The sequence below is a fragment of the Aphelocoma coerulescens genome, chromosome 15 (genome assembly GCF_041296385.1).
Source record: "Aphelocoma coerulescens isolate FSJ_1873_10779 chromosome 15, UR_Acoe_1.0, whole genome shotgun sequence".
Taxonomy (NCBI): domain Eukaryota; kingdom Metazoa; phylum Chordata; class Aves; order Passeriformes; family Corvidae; genus Aphelocoma; species Aphelocoma coerulescens.
In genome coordinates, this window is record NC_091029.1 from 10357452 (window position 1) to 10370984 (window position 13533).

Genomic DNA, 13533 nt, shown 5'->3' on the forward strand with positions numbered 1-13533 from the left:
GTGTGGGCAGCAGGAAGATCTGGGCCAGCTGGCAGCAGGGTCAGTGTCCTTGCATTGGGCAGCAATGCACACATCTCAGGAGGATGTGTGTCCCTGGCAGCCCTGGCTCAGAACAGAGGGACCGCTACTGTCAGGTCAGTCTTCATTTCAGAGGACTGAGCAACTGAGAGATGAGTTCCTGAAATAGAAGATCATTAATGGACATAAAGTACCAGTAATTATAAACTAAATAAATTCTGAAATATTAAATTGTTTTAATTGAATAAGTGAATTTGTCCTTGTCCAGTTGGTCATGAAATACGTGTACAAAATTTGAACAGTGATTGGAGAGGCAAAACCTTGCTTTCCTCTTCCCCGTCACCTGTTCTAAACAGAAATTTTAAAATTTACCTTTCCTGTTCCAGGGCTGTTGTTGAAGCACACATCTAGCACTCTGCAGAGCAGAACATGAGAAAGGGCAGGATTTTCAACCTAAATAATTATTTCTTTCCCATCAGAAACCTATTTTGGGTATATCGGCTCTACAAGTAAGACATTCTGGCCTGACAGGGAAATGATTTATTTTTACTGTCTATTGTAATTTGCAAAATAGGTGAAGAATAGATTTACTCTAAGATGTGTTTGCAGTTCTATGTGCATTTTAAAATATGAATTCTAAGCAGAGTTGAGAGTTTCTGAGGGCATGGTCCTTGTGCTGTTTCCCTGCCTAGGGTGATCTACGTCGCATGTGGTCTGAGCCTTTCCACTCCAAGTCCAGCAGCTCCCGTTTCCTGGAAGTATGATGGAATGGACAGGAAGTGACCTGAACTTCTGCCTTGGTCCTTTTCACTTTAACTTGTGGCTTTGTTGTCTCCTAAAGCTGGACTGGCTGGTACTTGGGAAGGTACCAGTGACGGGACATGTATGAACGGACTTTGTATTAAAGGAGGGAAAGAAACAAAAGCTAAAATCCCAGAGCTCCACGTGACTCCGTATCTCCCTGCAGATGTGGAATTGGGGACCCTTTGTACAACTGCAGCCACTTTCCTCTTTTCCTCACTCAGATGGATTAATACCAGACTATTACCTTTGTGAGAGAGGAAGAGACAGACTTGAAACTAAAAACGGCTTGAAGTCGTTCAAAAACTTGTGAACACTAAATGCAAAAACCGTTAAGCAAACTGAGGCTTCTTCAGAGAACCCCTTGTGGACATTGGGACCAGTTTCCTGCAGGACTTCAGTTTTGAAAAGAACTGAGACAGAAGGTCTTCTGTCACAATATTGGGTTTTTTTGATTTATTAAATATTTCCTGTGGTGTGAGGTTACTTATTAAATCCACAGACATTGAGTGACTTCTTGCAGTATACATATAAAAATTTGTTGTAACAAGTTACATTTCCACCCAGATGTCATATTGCAGTGAAAAAGGGCACGATTTTTATACATATATATATACACACGTATAGATATATATATGAATAAATAAAAAGGAAAACCTGTTAAGATCATGCTATGTAGCAGACAGGAGCTTGCTGTAATTTTTAGCATGTAGCGCAGTTACTCTGGCTTTATGTATATGGATCTACAATGAGCTGCTGTTTTTTCCCCCCTCCTACAACTGAAACTGCAATTTAAAACCAAGTGTAGTATTTGTACTGGTTGTACCATGGACTTTAGGGGATATTTGATTTGATCAGTGTAGCAAACCAGGGAAGAAAAATGTTCAAACCCAGCCCTGTGTGTCTGAGGGGGGAAGAGGTGGGGGTGTCTTTTTTCTTTTTTTTTTTTCTCCTTTTTTTGATTTATTTTTTTTAAAACGCTTCCTTGCAGGTTTTTAGTAGTTCCTTCTTGACCAGTGCATGTATTATAGCAGCAGTTGTCTTTGTGCTTTCTGATCATAGTAATGTATCACTTGTAAATACATTTTTTTCTATTTTCTATTTTTTTGTATTTTTTGCATTTTGTTTCATTAGTGTGCTGTATTTTTCCATGCCCCTGCCCCTCAAAGAAAAAAAAAAGAAAAAACTGTCTTTTACTGTTGTGACTGGTTGGAGTTTGTGTGTTGACTGCTTTGTACTTGTAGCCTGTGAAAATGTGGATTTTATTGTTTCTTTTTTAAAACCAGCAGTTCCGGTTGTTGTTTTATTGACTGAAAGGCTTCCCTGAGGTAACTAAACTTTTTTCCTTTCAAGCACTGTGCCAAGTGGGGTTTGGGGAGCTGTCCCGAGAGCTCCTAGCTCTTGCTAGTTGACAGATGCTAGGAACTTTTAGTGGGATGGGAAAAGAATGAATGTTGGAGTCTGACTGACCATGCAGTGAGGTGACTTTGGGACTGGTTTTGTTCCAGATAGGGGGGTGGGGTGGTGAAACACCTGAAGCTCTTGGCACTGTCAGGTGGTACAAGAAGAGTGTATTGGACATGGCAGGAAATTTTGTCCAGCCACATGTGTGCACTGTCATTAATGTCACAAATTAACCCCCTCCTCTGTTCTCAGGCAAGTCTGGCACAGGTGGCAGAGGGGCTGATGCCCTGAGCTGGCTGGGATGCACCTCCAAGACAGCTGAAATGTCCCAGGAAAAACAGTAAGACACAGCTCAGCCCTCAGGGCCAGGGGGGCTGAGATTTAGCAAATATGGATGGGTGTGGCAGGGGGGACATTGTGACTTTATCTCTCATACACACCCACCCGAGTCCTCTCCTTTAGCTGAAAGCATTCCCTCTACCATGTGCCTGCAAAGCTCATCCTGAGATAACTGTCACTTTCTAATGAAATCAATAGTTCTTCATTGAGAATCTGCTTTTTCTGTTCATGCCAGGTGTTAGGTCCCAGACTTGCTTGGGACAGTAGAAAGGCATCCATTTTGAGCTATACCTCAAACCTAAGGTGAATAAAATATTGAGGAGGGTATTCAAGTAAAAAAGACTTTTTTGGTGGCTTTTGTTTTGCTGAGAGGTTCCAGGCAGTGGAATAACAACTTCCGATCCACTTTGCTGCTGCTTTATCTGCCCAGCCTACCTGACAGTTGTGCACAGCTCAGGTGCCATCAGCTTCACATCAGGTCCCTCCTTCAGAATTATTTTTTTGGAATTCCTCTGGAATTAAAATACAAGGTTGTTCTCTGTTTTGCAGCAGCATTTTTATGCCATGCCTGCAAAGCATCGTTATGAACAATTTCTACCCTTAGAGAAGCATTCTGGAAAAAGTTCTAGAAGTGCTAATTGTTAAATACTTAATGAGAATTAATTTAGCTTTCCAGAAAAAGCCTGGCCTTCCTTGTTAAGCTGTATTGCCTTCCTGCACTCTGTGCCCTTCTCCTGCACCAGGAGACCCGAGTATGCCCTTACTGAGCCCTCTGTCTCTGCCCCTCAAAATTATGCTGCTGCCCCGCCCTGGCCCCGCCCAGGTGAGCACACATTGCACTGGAAGGGGTTTGCTGCCCCTTCAGCCAGCAGGAAAAGGACTTTGGTGCTTGGCAGAGGTTCACTGAAGTTTAACTGTCCTAAGAAAAGTGCTCTCCTAGAGCTTTAAGTTAAAGCTGCTAAGTTTTGTCCCACAGCGAACCCACCTTAAACCACTTCAACCATTCAGGGGGATTAGAAATGGATCCTACCTGGCTGCTCAGCTGTGGGCCCTCCCTGCATAGATTGGACCTTTGATCCTTGTCTTTCCAGTCTGTTGTGGCTCCTCTTCTTGAGGATCAAGCTGTACAGGCTGCTTTGGGTCCTCTGGATTTTGGGAGACAGTATAGGACCTGGGTTCCTGTCCCTGTTGGGTCTGGTACAGGACTCTGTTGGGTCTGATGCCTTCTTTGTTGAACTCCTTAATAAACTACTTGACACAAAGTCCTGCAGTGAGATTGCCCAACCACCTGCCCTTTCTTCTGGAAAGTTGTTAAAAATAACTATTTTAATAACTGACTAACATAAGCCTTCTTGCAAGAGGTAAAAGGCTGGCAAAAAAGTGATAGACTAGGGTGTGCTTATAGTATCCCAGGACATGGACCAGAACTGTAGCGTACAAATCTGCTGACAGGTCTCATTCTCTGCTGCATCTTTGGGAATAGTTTATAAATGGTACTGTTTGTATGCTGTCATTTTCCTAAGGTCACACTTCACCTTGCAAACATGAGTTTCAAAATTTGAATTTGAAATTGTTTTTTTAGGTAAGAAGTAGTAAACTTCATTTTTCATTCAAGTTGTAGCACTGTCACATATTCTTATCACTATTCCACTGTCACATATTCTTATCACTATTCTATTATTCTTCCAGACACTTTGCTTTTTTACTTCAGGATGTCTTTCAAATTTAGTATTTTCCATCTTTTCCAAATTCCCAATATAACCTGAATGTGTGGCTGTTGCCAGGTCTGTGTTGATAGTGAAGGCTCTCATCTTAGGCAAAACAAAGATCTAATTTAAAATCAGAATAAATTTGTCCTTTTTTCAGAACAGCTCATCTCTTCCTTTAGTCTGTTGGGAACTCAAAGAGTCTGAGCTATGTGATATAAGAGCTATCAGGTCTAAGGTGGGGCAGGAAGTAACTTCTAGTTACTGTAACTATGTTTTCTAAGAAAGTATTCTAGTTCAGGCTCCACCTGCTTCATGCCTCATAATCAGTTTCATGTATTCTTAAGACCATTGTGGGGCAAAAACCACAAAGTCCTTGAGAAGTGTAGCTTTTGTTCTTGAAAAGTGACTAATCTCCTAGCCCACTTGTTTCTAATGTATGTATAACCTGGTTTTCTCATCTCTGTGCCCCAAGTTTGCAATGTTGGCTGAGTTTGTCAATTGATAGAAAGTTGTGGCTTCATCTGTGAACAGACCCTTTTCTCCAAGGAGAGCCTTGCCCTGCCTACACCTGGGTGTGCTGAGGGTGGCTTGATAAGAGTTTCTGATATAATGCTGCAAAACTTAGTTTGTGTTTTGCCTTTTCAGCAGTTCCTCTGCAACAGCCCTGAGGAGCAGACACACACTCATCACACAAAGTTCTCTCAGCCAGCAGCAGCGAGGAGTAAGCTTGAAGTATCTTGCTCTGAGAAGAGCCATTGCTTTACCCTGGGAGCTCTGTGCCTTTGTGTGTAACCATGCTGTTTTACCCCAAAGCACTGCCGTGGTCAGTGCAGTGTCACAGGGGACTGAGATCTCTCTGAATCTGTGGCAGCAGGGAAAAACTTTCAGAAAGATTTTGTTTGAAAGCTTTCTGGAAAAAAAGAAAAAAAAAGCACCTTTTTCTAATACCTTAAGCTTGTAGGTTCTCCAGGTGCTCTCTGTCAGCTGAGGTGGTCACAGCCACCATGGTGGGGTAACAGGGCCAGTTTCATTCTGCTCTGGAGAGAAGCTGCAGCCAATTAGAGCTGGTAATGGAGGCTGAGGGTGAAGAGGGCCAGGGCAGCAAGTGCTGACAGCACAGTGGCTCCAAGCAATGCTTAGATGAGAGGAGAAAGGGGCTGGCAGAAGTGTGACTGACTGGGCTGGCTTACTCTGGGGTCAGCTGGAGCGCAGCATAACAGGAACTCCGCACTGCTGAAGTCCTCATGTACCTGCAGCTCCTGTTCTACCTCAAGAGGCTACAAGGAGAAGTTACTATTAAATGGTATCCCACATCCTCACATACCATCATAGAAGTGAGCCTGCAGCAATCAAAGTGGTGACACAGGCTAAAATCAAGCTAGGGAAGTCTCTCTCCGTCTTCTCATTCAGAGAAGCCCTCCATAATTTACAACATATTCATGATCACTGGAATGGTTTTCCAGTAGGAATGCTCCTGTTGAATGCACTGCCTGGTGAATTGTATCAATCCTTATGCTTTGGAGAGCAGCAAGGAGAAACTCAGCACTTGAGGCCCTCGCCCCAACACACCATTGCCCTCCAGCACCCTGCGCAGGGATGACTGACATCACTGAGAACTGGCCTCACTGGTGTATGCAGGCCCTGTTGGTTTCTGCTTCTTTCTTGTGACTGGAAGAAATTATTCTAAATTAATTCATATCTGCATTTAAAAAAAAGGTGAGGGAGTGGTGGTCCTTTAAAATCAGGTTTTATTTCTCTTCTCTGCTCTCTCATGTAACAGAATCCTGCTCTTCTTCTCTGCACACAAGTCTAAATAAATGGCACCACAGGAAAATAACCATTTACCTCTAGTGTATTTGTTTGGACAAGGAGGTGGACTGGACCACAGAGGCTGTAGTCTTAATCCTCTTCCCTCTTTTCCTGAGTTTAGAGCTTTTCCTTTGGCTGTTGACTCTTCTAAGAGTTAATGTCTTACAACACTCACTGATTGAGGATGTACTACTGCTAAAGCTTCCTGGTGAGGTTTGTGTGTTATGTCTTCATTTCCTTGTTGCCCAAAACATGTAGACATTAAAGGCTGTTTACTGCCCTTTCAAGCACTTGCCTTCCTGTTGATAGTGTAGAAGCAGATTTGGGAGCAGAGGGGGTTGTTTGGTTGTTTCTTTTTTACAGAATAGTCCTAGGCACTGAAGCTTGGCTGTCCTTCTATCCCTACATCCCAGAGCAGCTGAGTGAGCAGGTGCTGGGCTCTGCTGGCCCAGACTGAGGGATTCTTTCTGATCTGTGTTTTCACATATACACAGAGAGCAACCACAGTCTGTGCCCAGAGCACTCTGTGTATAGGTTGTCCCTGCATGTCCTCCTGTCTAGCTTCTCTCCTGCTGGAAGTGAGAAGTGCCCTGCTGCAGGGATTGCCTCAGCCCAGCCTCTGTCCCATTAGGAGCTCACACACAGCTGCATCCCACAGCTGAACTCCTTTGCAGTCTGATCTGCAGAGGCACATAACCCGCAGCCTGGAGCAGGGCAAAGGAGTTGTGGCGCTCAGCACCTCTAACACTGGCACTGGTTATCCAGTGCCACATAGTGCAAGTTTAGCAAAACAGGGAGGGGCTGGGAAGTGCTGTCAATTTGCCACTACCAAGCCGTTCCAACAGCCCAGTCTAGGAAAAGCCCCACACTGCCCTACAAGTGCAGGTTGCCTCCTCCCTCCTGCACTCACAGCCATCACTTACAAACCTCAACCAGCCTCCGTGCACCAGATTTTGTCCAAAGAAGAATCAACACATTCTAACTAGAGTGTCAGTTACTCATTGGTGAGGAAAACCTCCATCATTAGCCTCAGTCAAGAGGGTCCAACTCTGCCACTGTTATGCACCATTACAAGGCACTTGGGGCAGTAGGTTGCTCCAGTCAGCTTCCTCAGCCTCGGTAGGCCTTCAGCAGCTGGCCTGCGATCACCAGTCTCTGGATTTCACTAGTCCCCTCGTAGATCTCAGTGATCCGAGCATCGCGATAGTGGCGTTCTGCTGGCATCTCTGTCACATAGCCCATCCCACCCAGGATTTGGATAGCCTGAAACAAAGGCAGCAGGTTAGAAAGGAAGCAGGCTCAAGAAATGTCTTCTACAGAATGTGCACACACACACACAAAGCCACTTTAAGAGGAGTTGAGCCTACTGCAAGTATAATGGGGAGGGTGGGACACAAAGGGATGACTGCATCTCATTTGCAATCATAGGAATAAACAGGATTGATCCAGGTAAGAGCCGTATGGATATTCCAGATGGACAATTAATTGCTTCAGAGGTATCTGTTAGTGATCTGTATTCAGCTAAGATACTTTTATTAAAGATGGGGGACACTAAACTGAGGAACAGAGGATCTGATCCAGGTGCCATGGTGATGACTGGTGGCCCCATGCTCTCTCCCACATTGCTGCTCCTTCTTAAAACTGCCACTGCCCTGGACAGACCACTTTATACAGCTGCGACAGGCCAGTATAAACCCCTGACATCCTCCTACTTCCCCACAACCCATGAAGATGGTTGTGCTAATCGGTGTCAGCCAAAGGTTGCTTGCTTGCTTGCTTGGTTGATGTGTTTCAAATATAAATTAGTAAATTCCATCCCACCATCCCAAATCACCTGTGAGACATCCAAAGTCCCTTCCCACATGATGTACATCAAAGTTGTCAATTGAGTTACCTGATGAGCGATGGACGTTGCAGCTTCTGATGCAGCCAGTTTGGCCATCGCCGCTTCCTTTGGAAAAGGAAAACATCACTGAGGGTCCAGCTATCACACAAAGGAGCGAGCCCCTCACCTGCCCAAGGAGCTTGAAGGCTCACAGAGCACCTGTGCAGAGAGACAGGCCTGATGATGGTGCAAGCTGAGAGCAGCCACCCTTTTCCGCTCAGCTACAACCAGTGCTGAACTCGGCAGGCTGCCCAAGGGTGGGCAGCAGGCCCAGGACCTGCTGGTGGTTACACCCCAGCAGCGCTGGCTGGACAGGCGCTGAGCACCATGATGCTCCCTGGCCTCAAGCCTGTGTCCTGTGCTGTGGCTGCTGGACAAAAGCAGGGCTGGAAATACCTTAGTGAAGGGCTTTCCATTGTCCTTCAGCATAGCAGCTCTCCAGGTCAGCAGGCGTGCACCCTCCAAGGCCACAGCCATGTCTGCCAGCTTGAACTGCAACAACAAACACTGCCTTTGGTCCAGGGCCTCTGCCTGCTCAAGGGGACATAGCTGAATTCTCCCACCCCTGGGGCCAGTAAAGGACAAGGAGCCTCTGTCCCAACACCTAGTTTTAACAGTGTTTGAAAACAGAATTATCACCCTGTTTATCCCAGACAGTACAAAGTTCACTGTGTACCTGATACCACACCCGAGAGCACACACAGACTTTCCACCAGCCCCAGCACCCTGTGGAACTGCTCCATGTGCCCAGCTTGTACCTGCACTGCCTGGAGCTTTGTGATGGGTGACCCAAAGGCCATTCTCTTCTCAGCATAATCCACAGCACAGTCCAGAGCTGCCTGTGCTATTCCAAGCGCCTGTGAGGCAATACCAATCCTTCCTCCATCCAGAGTTTGCTGAGAAAGACATGAAATATATATATATATGTCAAGTCATACTTGATCAAGAATAGTACACGCACATTTCTGATGTTGCCAGAAAGCGGCTGTAGCCTTAAAATCCTCTGGTCGAAGAATTCAGAATGTTTCCAGTTATGCAGGAATAGAGAGCTATAACAGGCACTGGCACTGCAGAGGGAAGGCCAGAGTACAACAACAGAAGCAGAAAGGAGAGGGATTGCTTATTAGCTGGGAGAAAAAAAGAGGGTGCAAAATAAGGGAAACGGCACAAGGATCTGCTCTGGAAGGGACTGGAAAGAACTCTTCAGGCAGACCCTTGACTCACTCTGCAGCTGATTTTACTTTGGAAATCTGGTCAGTTTTCCTTTTTTGCCCTCATCATTAGGACACACATGTGAAAGCATTTTTCAAACTGATTAGTGAATCCAGTCAATTACCTGACTTCGCTCAAACACCTGCTCTGCCCCACTATGCACAGGAAGAAATTGCAGCACAGGGAGAAAAGGCTTCATCTTCTCAACCCTGGGCTGAAGGTCTTTAAATGAACCAGTCAGTCACCAACCACTTTTGGTTCTGGACATAATGGAATAGGCTCTGCTCCAGGGAGCTTAGCCCAAAATGTCAGGCCAACAAAGGGTGTTTTGCCCCTCCAGAGAGAGCAGTGACCACTCTCATAGGGGCAGTGCCTCACTGCAGGAAACAAAGCTGTTTCCAGCTGCCTTAATCCTCCTCAGAAGTCATATCCATACCATAACTCAGCTGTCATTCACCTTGAGATCCAGAGGTTGTCCTGGGCTTCCAGGACAACTTTCCTCTGCCACAGTATTCACATGGGGAAATGCCATGTTTTCCCTTCATCTATGGGTACAAACTGGTGAAACAGAGGGTTCAGAAAGGAGAAAAAATATACTACCCCTGTTGACACAGCACCTCAGTGGCATCAGCATTCCTTCAGCTGAGAACCACCACAATAGAAGTGCTGTCAAAGATCTGTGTAAATTAAACATTCATCAAGCTCTGGGAATGATTCCTCCCATGTTGGCAAGAAGGGTCATCAGCTTAACATGACAGAGAACAGCTTATGCAAGCAGTCCTCACTGAAGTGACTGCCTCTGGAAATGGTTTATAAAATGGTAAGCTTGGGAGCTATGGCTGTACACACCCACAGCTGCACCCCATCCCTCTCTTACCATGGCAATTTTGAAGCCCATTCCTGGCTGCCCCAGGAGGTTGGCCTTGGGTATCCGGCAGTCCTCAAATATCAGGTTGGCAGTGGAAGAGGCTCGGATTCCCAGTTTGTCTTCTTTCTTCCCCAGTGACAGCCCAGCTGTTGGTATGGGAACCAGGAATGCACTAATGCCCTGCAACAAGACCCAAACTCTTAGGAGTGGTACCTTCTTACCTTCCCACTTCCTTGGCTGTCAACAGGCTTCCTCCATTTTACATAAAAGCCACACGTCTAGGTAACCAAGAGGAGGGAGGAGAGAGCTGAGACAGAACAAAGCCAGTGCACATCAGCCCCTCCTGTGCTCAATGCCTGCACGGCTTCAAAAACAGAGTCTGTTTTTGCAACAAAGCTGTTGCAAACTGCTTCTCCACAACTCCTTGACTCCCACCCATTTTTCCTGACTTGTACAAACTATTGCACCTTGTGCTTCAGGGATTTATCCGTAGTAGCAAACACCACTGTGGCCGAGGCGTCCCAGGCGTTGGTGATCCAGGCCTTGGTGCCGTTCAGAACCCACTCGTCCCCATCCAGGCGCGCCACAGTGGAGGCTGCACCCGCGTCACTGCCGTTTCCTGAGCAAAGCAGCAGCAAACAAACCTCAGGTGATGGGTGACACACTGGGGGCAAACCCACCCCCCACCTGCACCCCATCGGCTCACGGCACCTCTTGAACTGTGGTAGTGGCACCACTTTCCCTCCCACAGGATGGGGAAAGGCCCATGTGTGCACGATGTGTCCAGAGCTCTGCTCCCACAGGGAATGAGTACTTTCAGCAGGGACCATAGGATGGCAGTTCCAAGACTTCACTTGCACAGAACTGCTATAAACCACCTTTCTACAAACTGTTCCACTTTCAAAGACCTGAAGTCCATCCTAAACCTGACCAAGGAAAGAAGCTACGCCACGTTCTTTGCAACAGGGATGGTAACAGTCACATCACCTGGTTCACTGAGGGCAAAACATCCAATTTTCTCTCCACTGGTGAAGGGAGCGATCCACTTGTGCTTCTGCTCTTCAGAGCCAAACTTGAGTATTGGCCCTAAATACAGGGACTTTAAGAATTTAGTGTTGTTAGTGCCTCTTGAAGGTACAACCAATCCAGTAACTCCCTATGTGCTCTCCAACACACCAGAACCCACCACAGGAACAGATTAACTTCTCCCAAACACCCCTCTCCCATGCCGACCTCACTCCATGCCTGCCCCTCACACTCACATTATTGACACTGATGATGACGCCCGTGGACGCGCAGCCCCTGCTGATCTCCTCCACGGCAATGGAATAGGCCAGGTAGTCGAGGCCTGCTCCTTTGTACTTCTCTGGCACATCCATAGCCAGCAGCCCTAAGCTACCCATCTTCTTCACCTGCACACAGGGAATGGAGAGGTCACGTCCTCTCCAGCACCAGTGTGCAGGCAAACACAGACACATGGAGAGCAAGACAGGTCATGGGAGGGCTACACCCAGAGGAAAAGATGTACAAAACTCCTGGTGAAATGGGAATTGGAACAAACTGGTAAATGTCCCCAGATCCCAGTGACTTCAGCAGGAGCTGTACACAGTCACTGTGGTTTAGGCTCATGCTTGTTTAAAGAGCTCTCTTCAGTACTGGGAAGGGGGGAGCCTTTTGAAGGTGAAATAGGGAGAGAGAACTCCACCAGCATTTCCTCAGACTCCCACCAAAGCTCTCTCCTTGCATGTCTCCTGTCAGTAGAAACGGGAATTCTAGCTGATAAAAATCATCAGAACTTTACCTTTGAGTCTGCTGAGCTTCAGCCTAGGACTGCACAAGGGAAGAATTTTACAGAATGAAAGACTGCAGAAAACAGTGTGCAAGGTGATTTTTTTCATTCCCAATAAAGCCAGATCTTGCTTCCCAGAGAATCTTCTGTTAGTTATATTGCAATCATCTACCCCAAGTTCCCCAGCTAGACCCCTTGCTTTGCAACCACAAGCCTCTGCTTGCTTTTAGAGGAACCAGGTAGAATTTTTAGATAATTTCCCTCCTATATGGGCACCCAAAACACCAATCCTCCATATCAAATCCAGAGGATGAACAAGACAGCCACTCATTCTACATATGTTGCTTTATCTTATTAAACACTTGTTTACATTTTGAATTTTGCCCTACACATTTAAGTCAAAAGACTCAGAATCAAATATAAAATTCTCAGATGAGAACAGTAAGGAGTAAAATTATTTTCTTCCTTACCATAAGCGTGACTTTCCTGGCTACGATCCTTATATATTACTAGAAAGAGGAATGTGACAAAACTCCCATGCCTCCGACAGCGACAGCGTTTGCTTGGAGCCTCTTGGCTAATGTAACAGGATCTATTTTGCTACAACTTTGTATCTCATTGCTTAACACGCACACTGGTGTGTCCTTCTCCAAGAGAAATCACAGGTTTGGCTAGAATTTCAATTTGTTCACACCCCCAGAGGATGATCAGCATATACCTCCTGATATCTTTTTTCCAGCATCTGAAATGCATTCACATCATCTATGCTTCCTCACCATAAACCATTATGTGCAAGTCTGTAAAATTATTTCATTAATTTTATAAACTAATTTTATAATTTGTATTACAGTCCACAGGTAAGTCAGTAAGAGAACTAAAAACTCAGTGGTACTAGAGCCAGATACAGAGACACACAAGTAAAGGTGAAGAGCTCGAAATGCCCTGTGGGAATTACAACGTCCATATGCAGAGCAACGAGTTGGTCTAAACTTCAATTTTCTGCTAAACCGGAGCTGGATGTACATTTTGCTTCACCCCGAGCGGTCCTGCCCCAGAGCAGCAGGAAGGGAGTCTCTGGCTGTGCCATCCCAACCCTCGCACCCACCTGCTCGGCCGGGAAGCGGTGCTCCTTGTCCAGCTGCGCTGCAAGCGGCATCAGCTCCTTCTCCGCGAAGTCCCGGACCGTCTGCCGCAGCATTTGGTGTGTCTCGGGCAACTCCGCGCTCTGGTACACGGTGTGCAGCCGCCGGCACCGCAGGGCCAGCGCTGGAAGCGGGTAGGGGACTCAGCACCGCCGCTGCCCTTCACACCGGGCCAGGGGTGGGCGCCGGCCCGTGAAGGGCTCTGAGGGCCCCCCCCCCCCCACTCCGGGACACCTTCCCGCGGCCCCGGTGCCGCAGCCGCGGCCCGGCTGAAGGGCGGCGCCACTCCCGCGTCTGCGAGGACTCGCCTCAGGCAGGCCCTGAAGGGCACCGGAACGCCACCTCCTGCACAGGCCGCGGCCCCTTCCCGCCCCTCCCGCGTGTCTCCCAGTCACCCCCGAGCAGCCGCAGCAGGGCGAGGCCACTCCCGGCGCCCTTACCCCGGGGGGCTCCGCCGCCGCGGACCACAACCGCCGCCATGGCCGCCGCCATCGCGCCGCCTGAAGGAGCCCGCGGAGCCCACAACGCGCACGCGCCGCCCCCTGGCGGTGCGGCCC

The 13533-nt window shown here is 47.3% G+C and overlaps 2 protein-coding genes across 11 annotated transcripts in view; one reads left to right on the forward strand and one right to left on the reverse strand.

Annotated features, from left to right (window-relative positions):
- Positions 1–6108, forward strand: part of SPPL3 (signal peptide peptidase like 3) — a 77056-nt gene extending 70948 nt beyond the window's left edge. For all 8 annotated transcript variants that reach the window (XM_069030672.1, XM_069030673.1, XM_069030669.1 and 5 more), the window contains one exon: positions 711–6108. In XM_069030672.1, the coding sequence (XP_068886773.1) occupies positions 711–782 (72 nt within the window). In that variant the 3' untranslated portion in view covers positions 783–6108. The remainder of the gene's footprint in view (positions 1–710) is intronic.
- ACADS (acyl-CoA dehydrogenase short chain) lies at positions 6003–13521 on the reverse strand. Of its 3 annotated transcripts, XM_069030674.1 has the most exons (10): positions 13417–13521; positions 12940–13100; positions 11308–11457; positions 11033–11144; positions 10513–10664; positions 10055–10225; positions 8724–8861; positions 8362–8457; positions 7975–8031; positions 6003–7343 (listed from the first exon to the last, which is right to left on the reverse strand). In XM_069030674.1, the coding sequence occupies exons 1-10, from the start codon at positions 13466–13468 to the stop codon at positions 7191–7193; spliced, it is 1242 nt and encodes a 413-aa protein (XP_068886775.1). In that variant the 5' UTR covers positions 13469–13521; the 3' UTR covers positions 6003–7190. The 3 variants fall into 3 exon arrangements, with proteins under 3 accessions (XP_068886775.1, XP_068886776.1, XP_068886777.1); XM_069030675.1 differs by lacking the exon at positions 11308–11457; XM_069030676.1 differs by lacking the exons at positions 6003–7343; positions 7975–8031 and adding an exon at positions 8039–8124.
- Between the last annotated feature and the right edge of the window lie 12 nt (positions 13522–13533).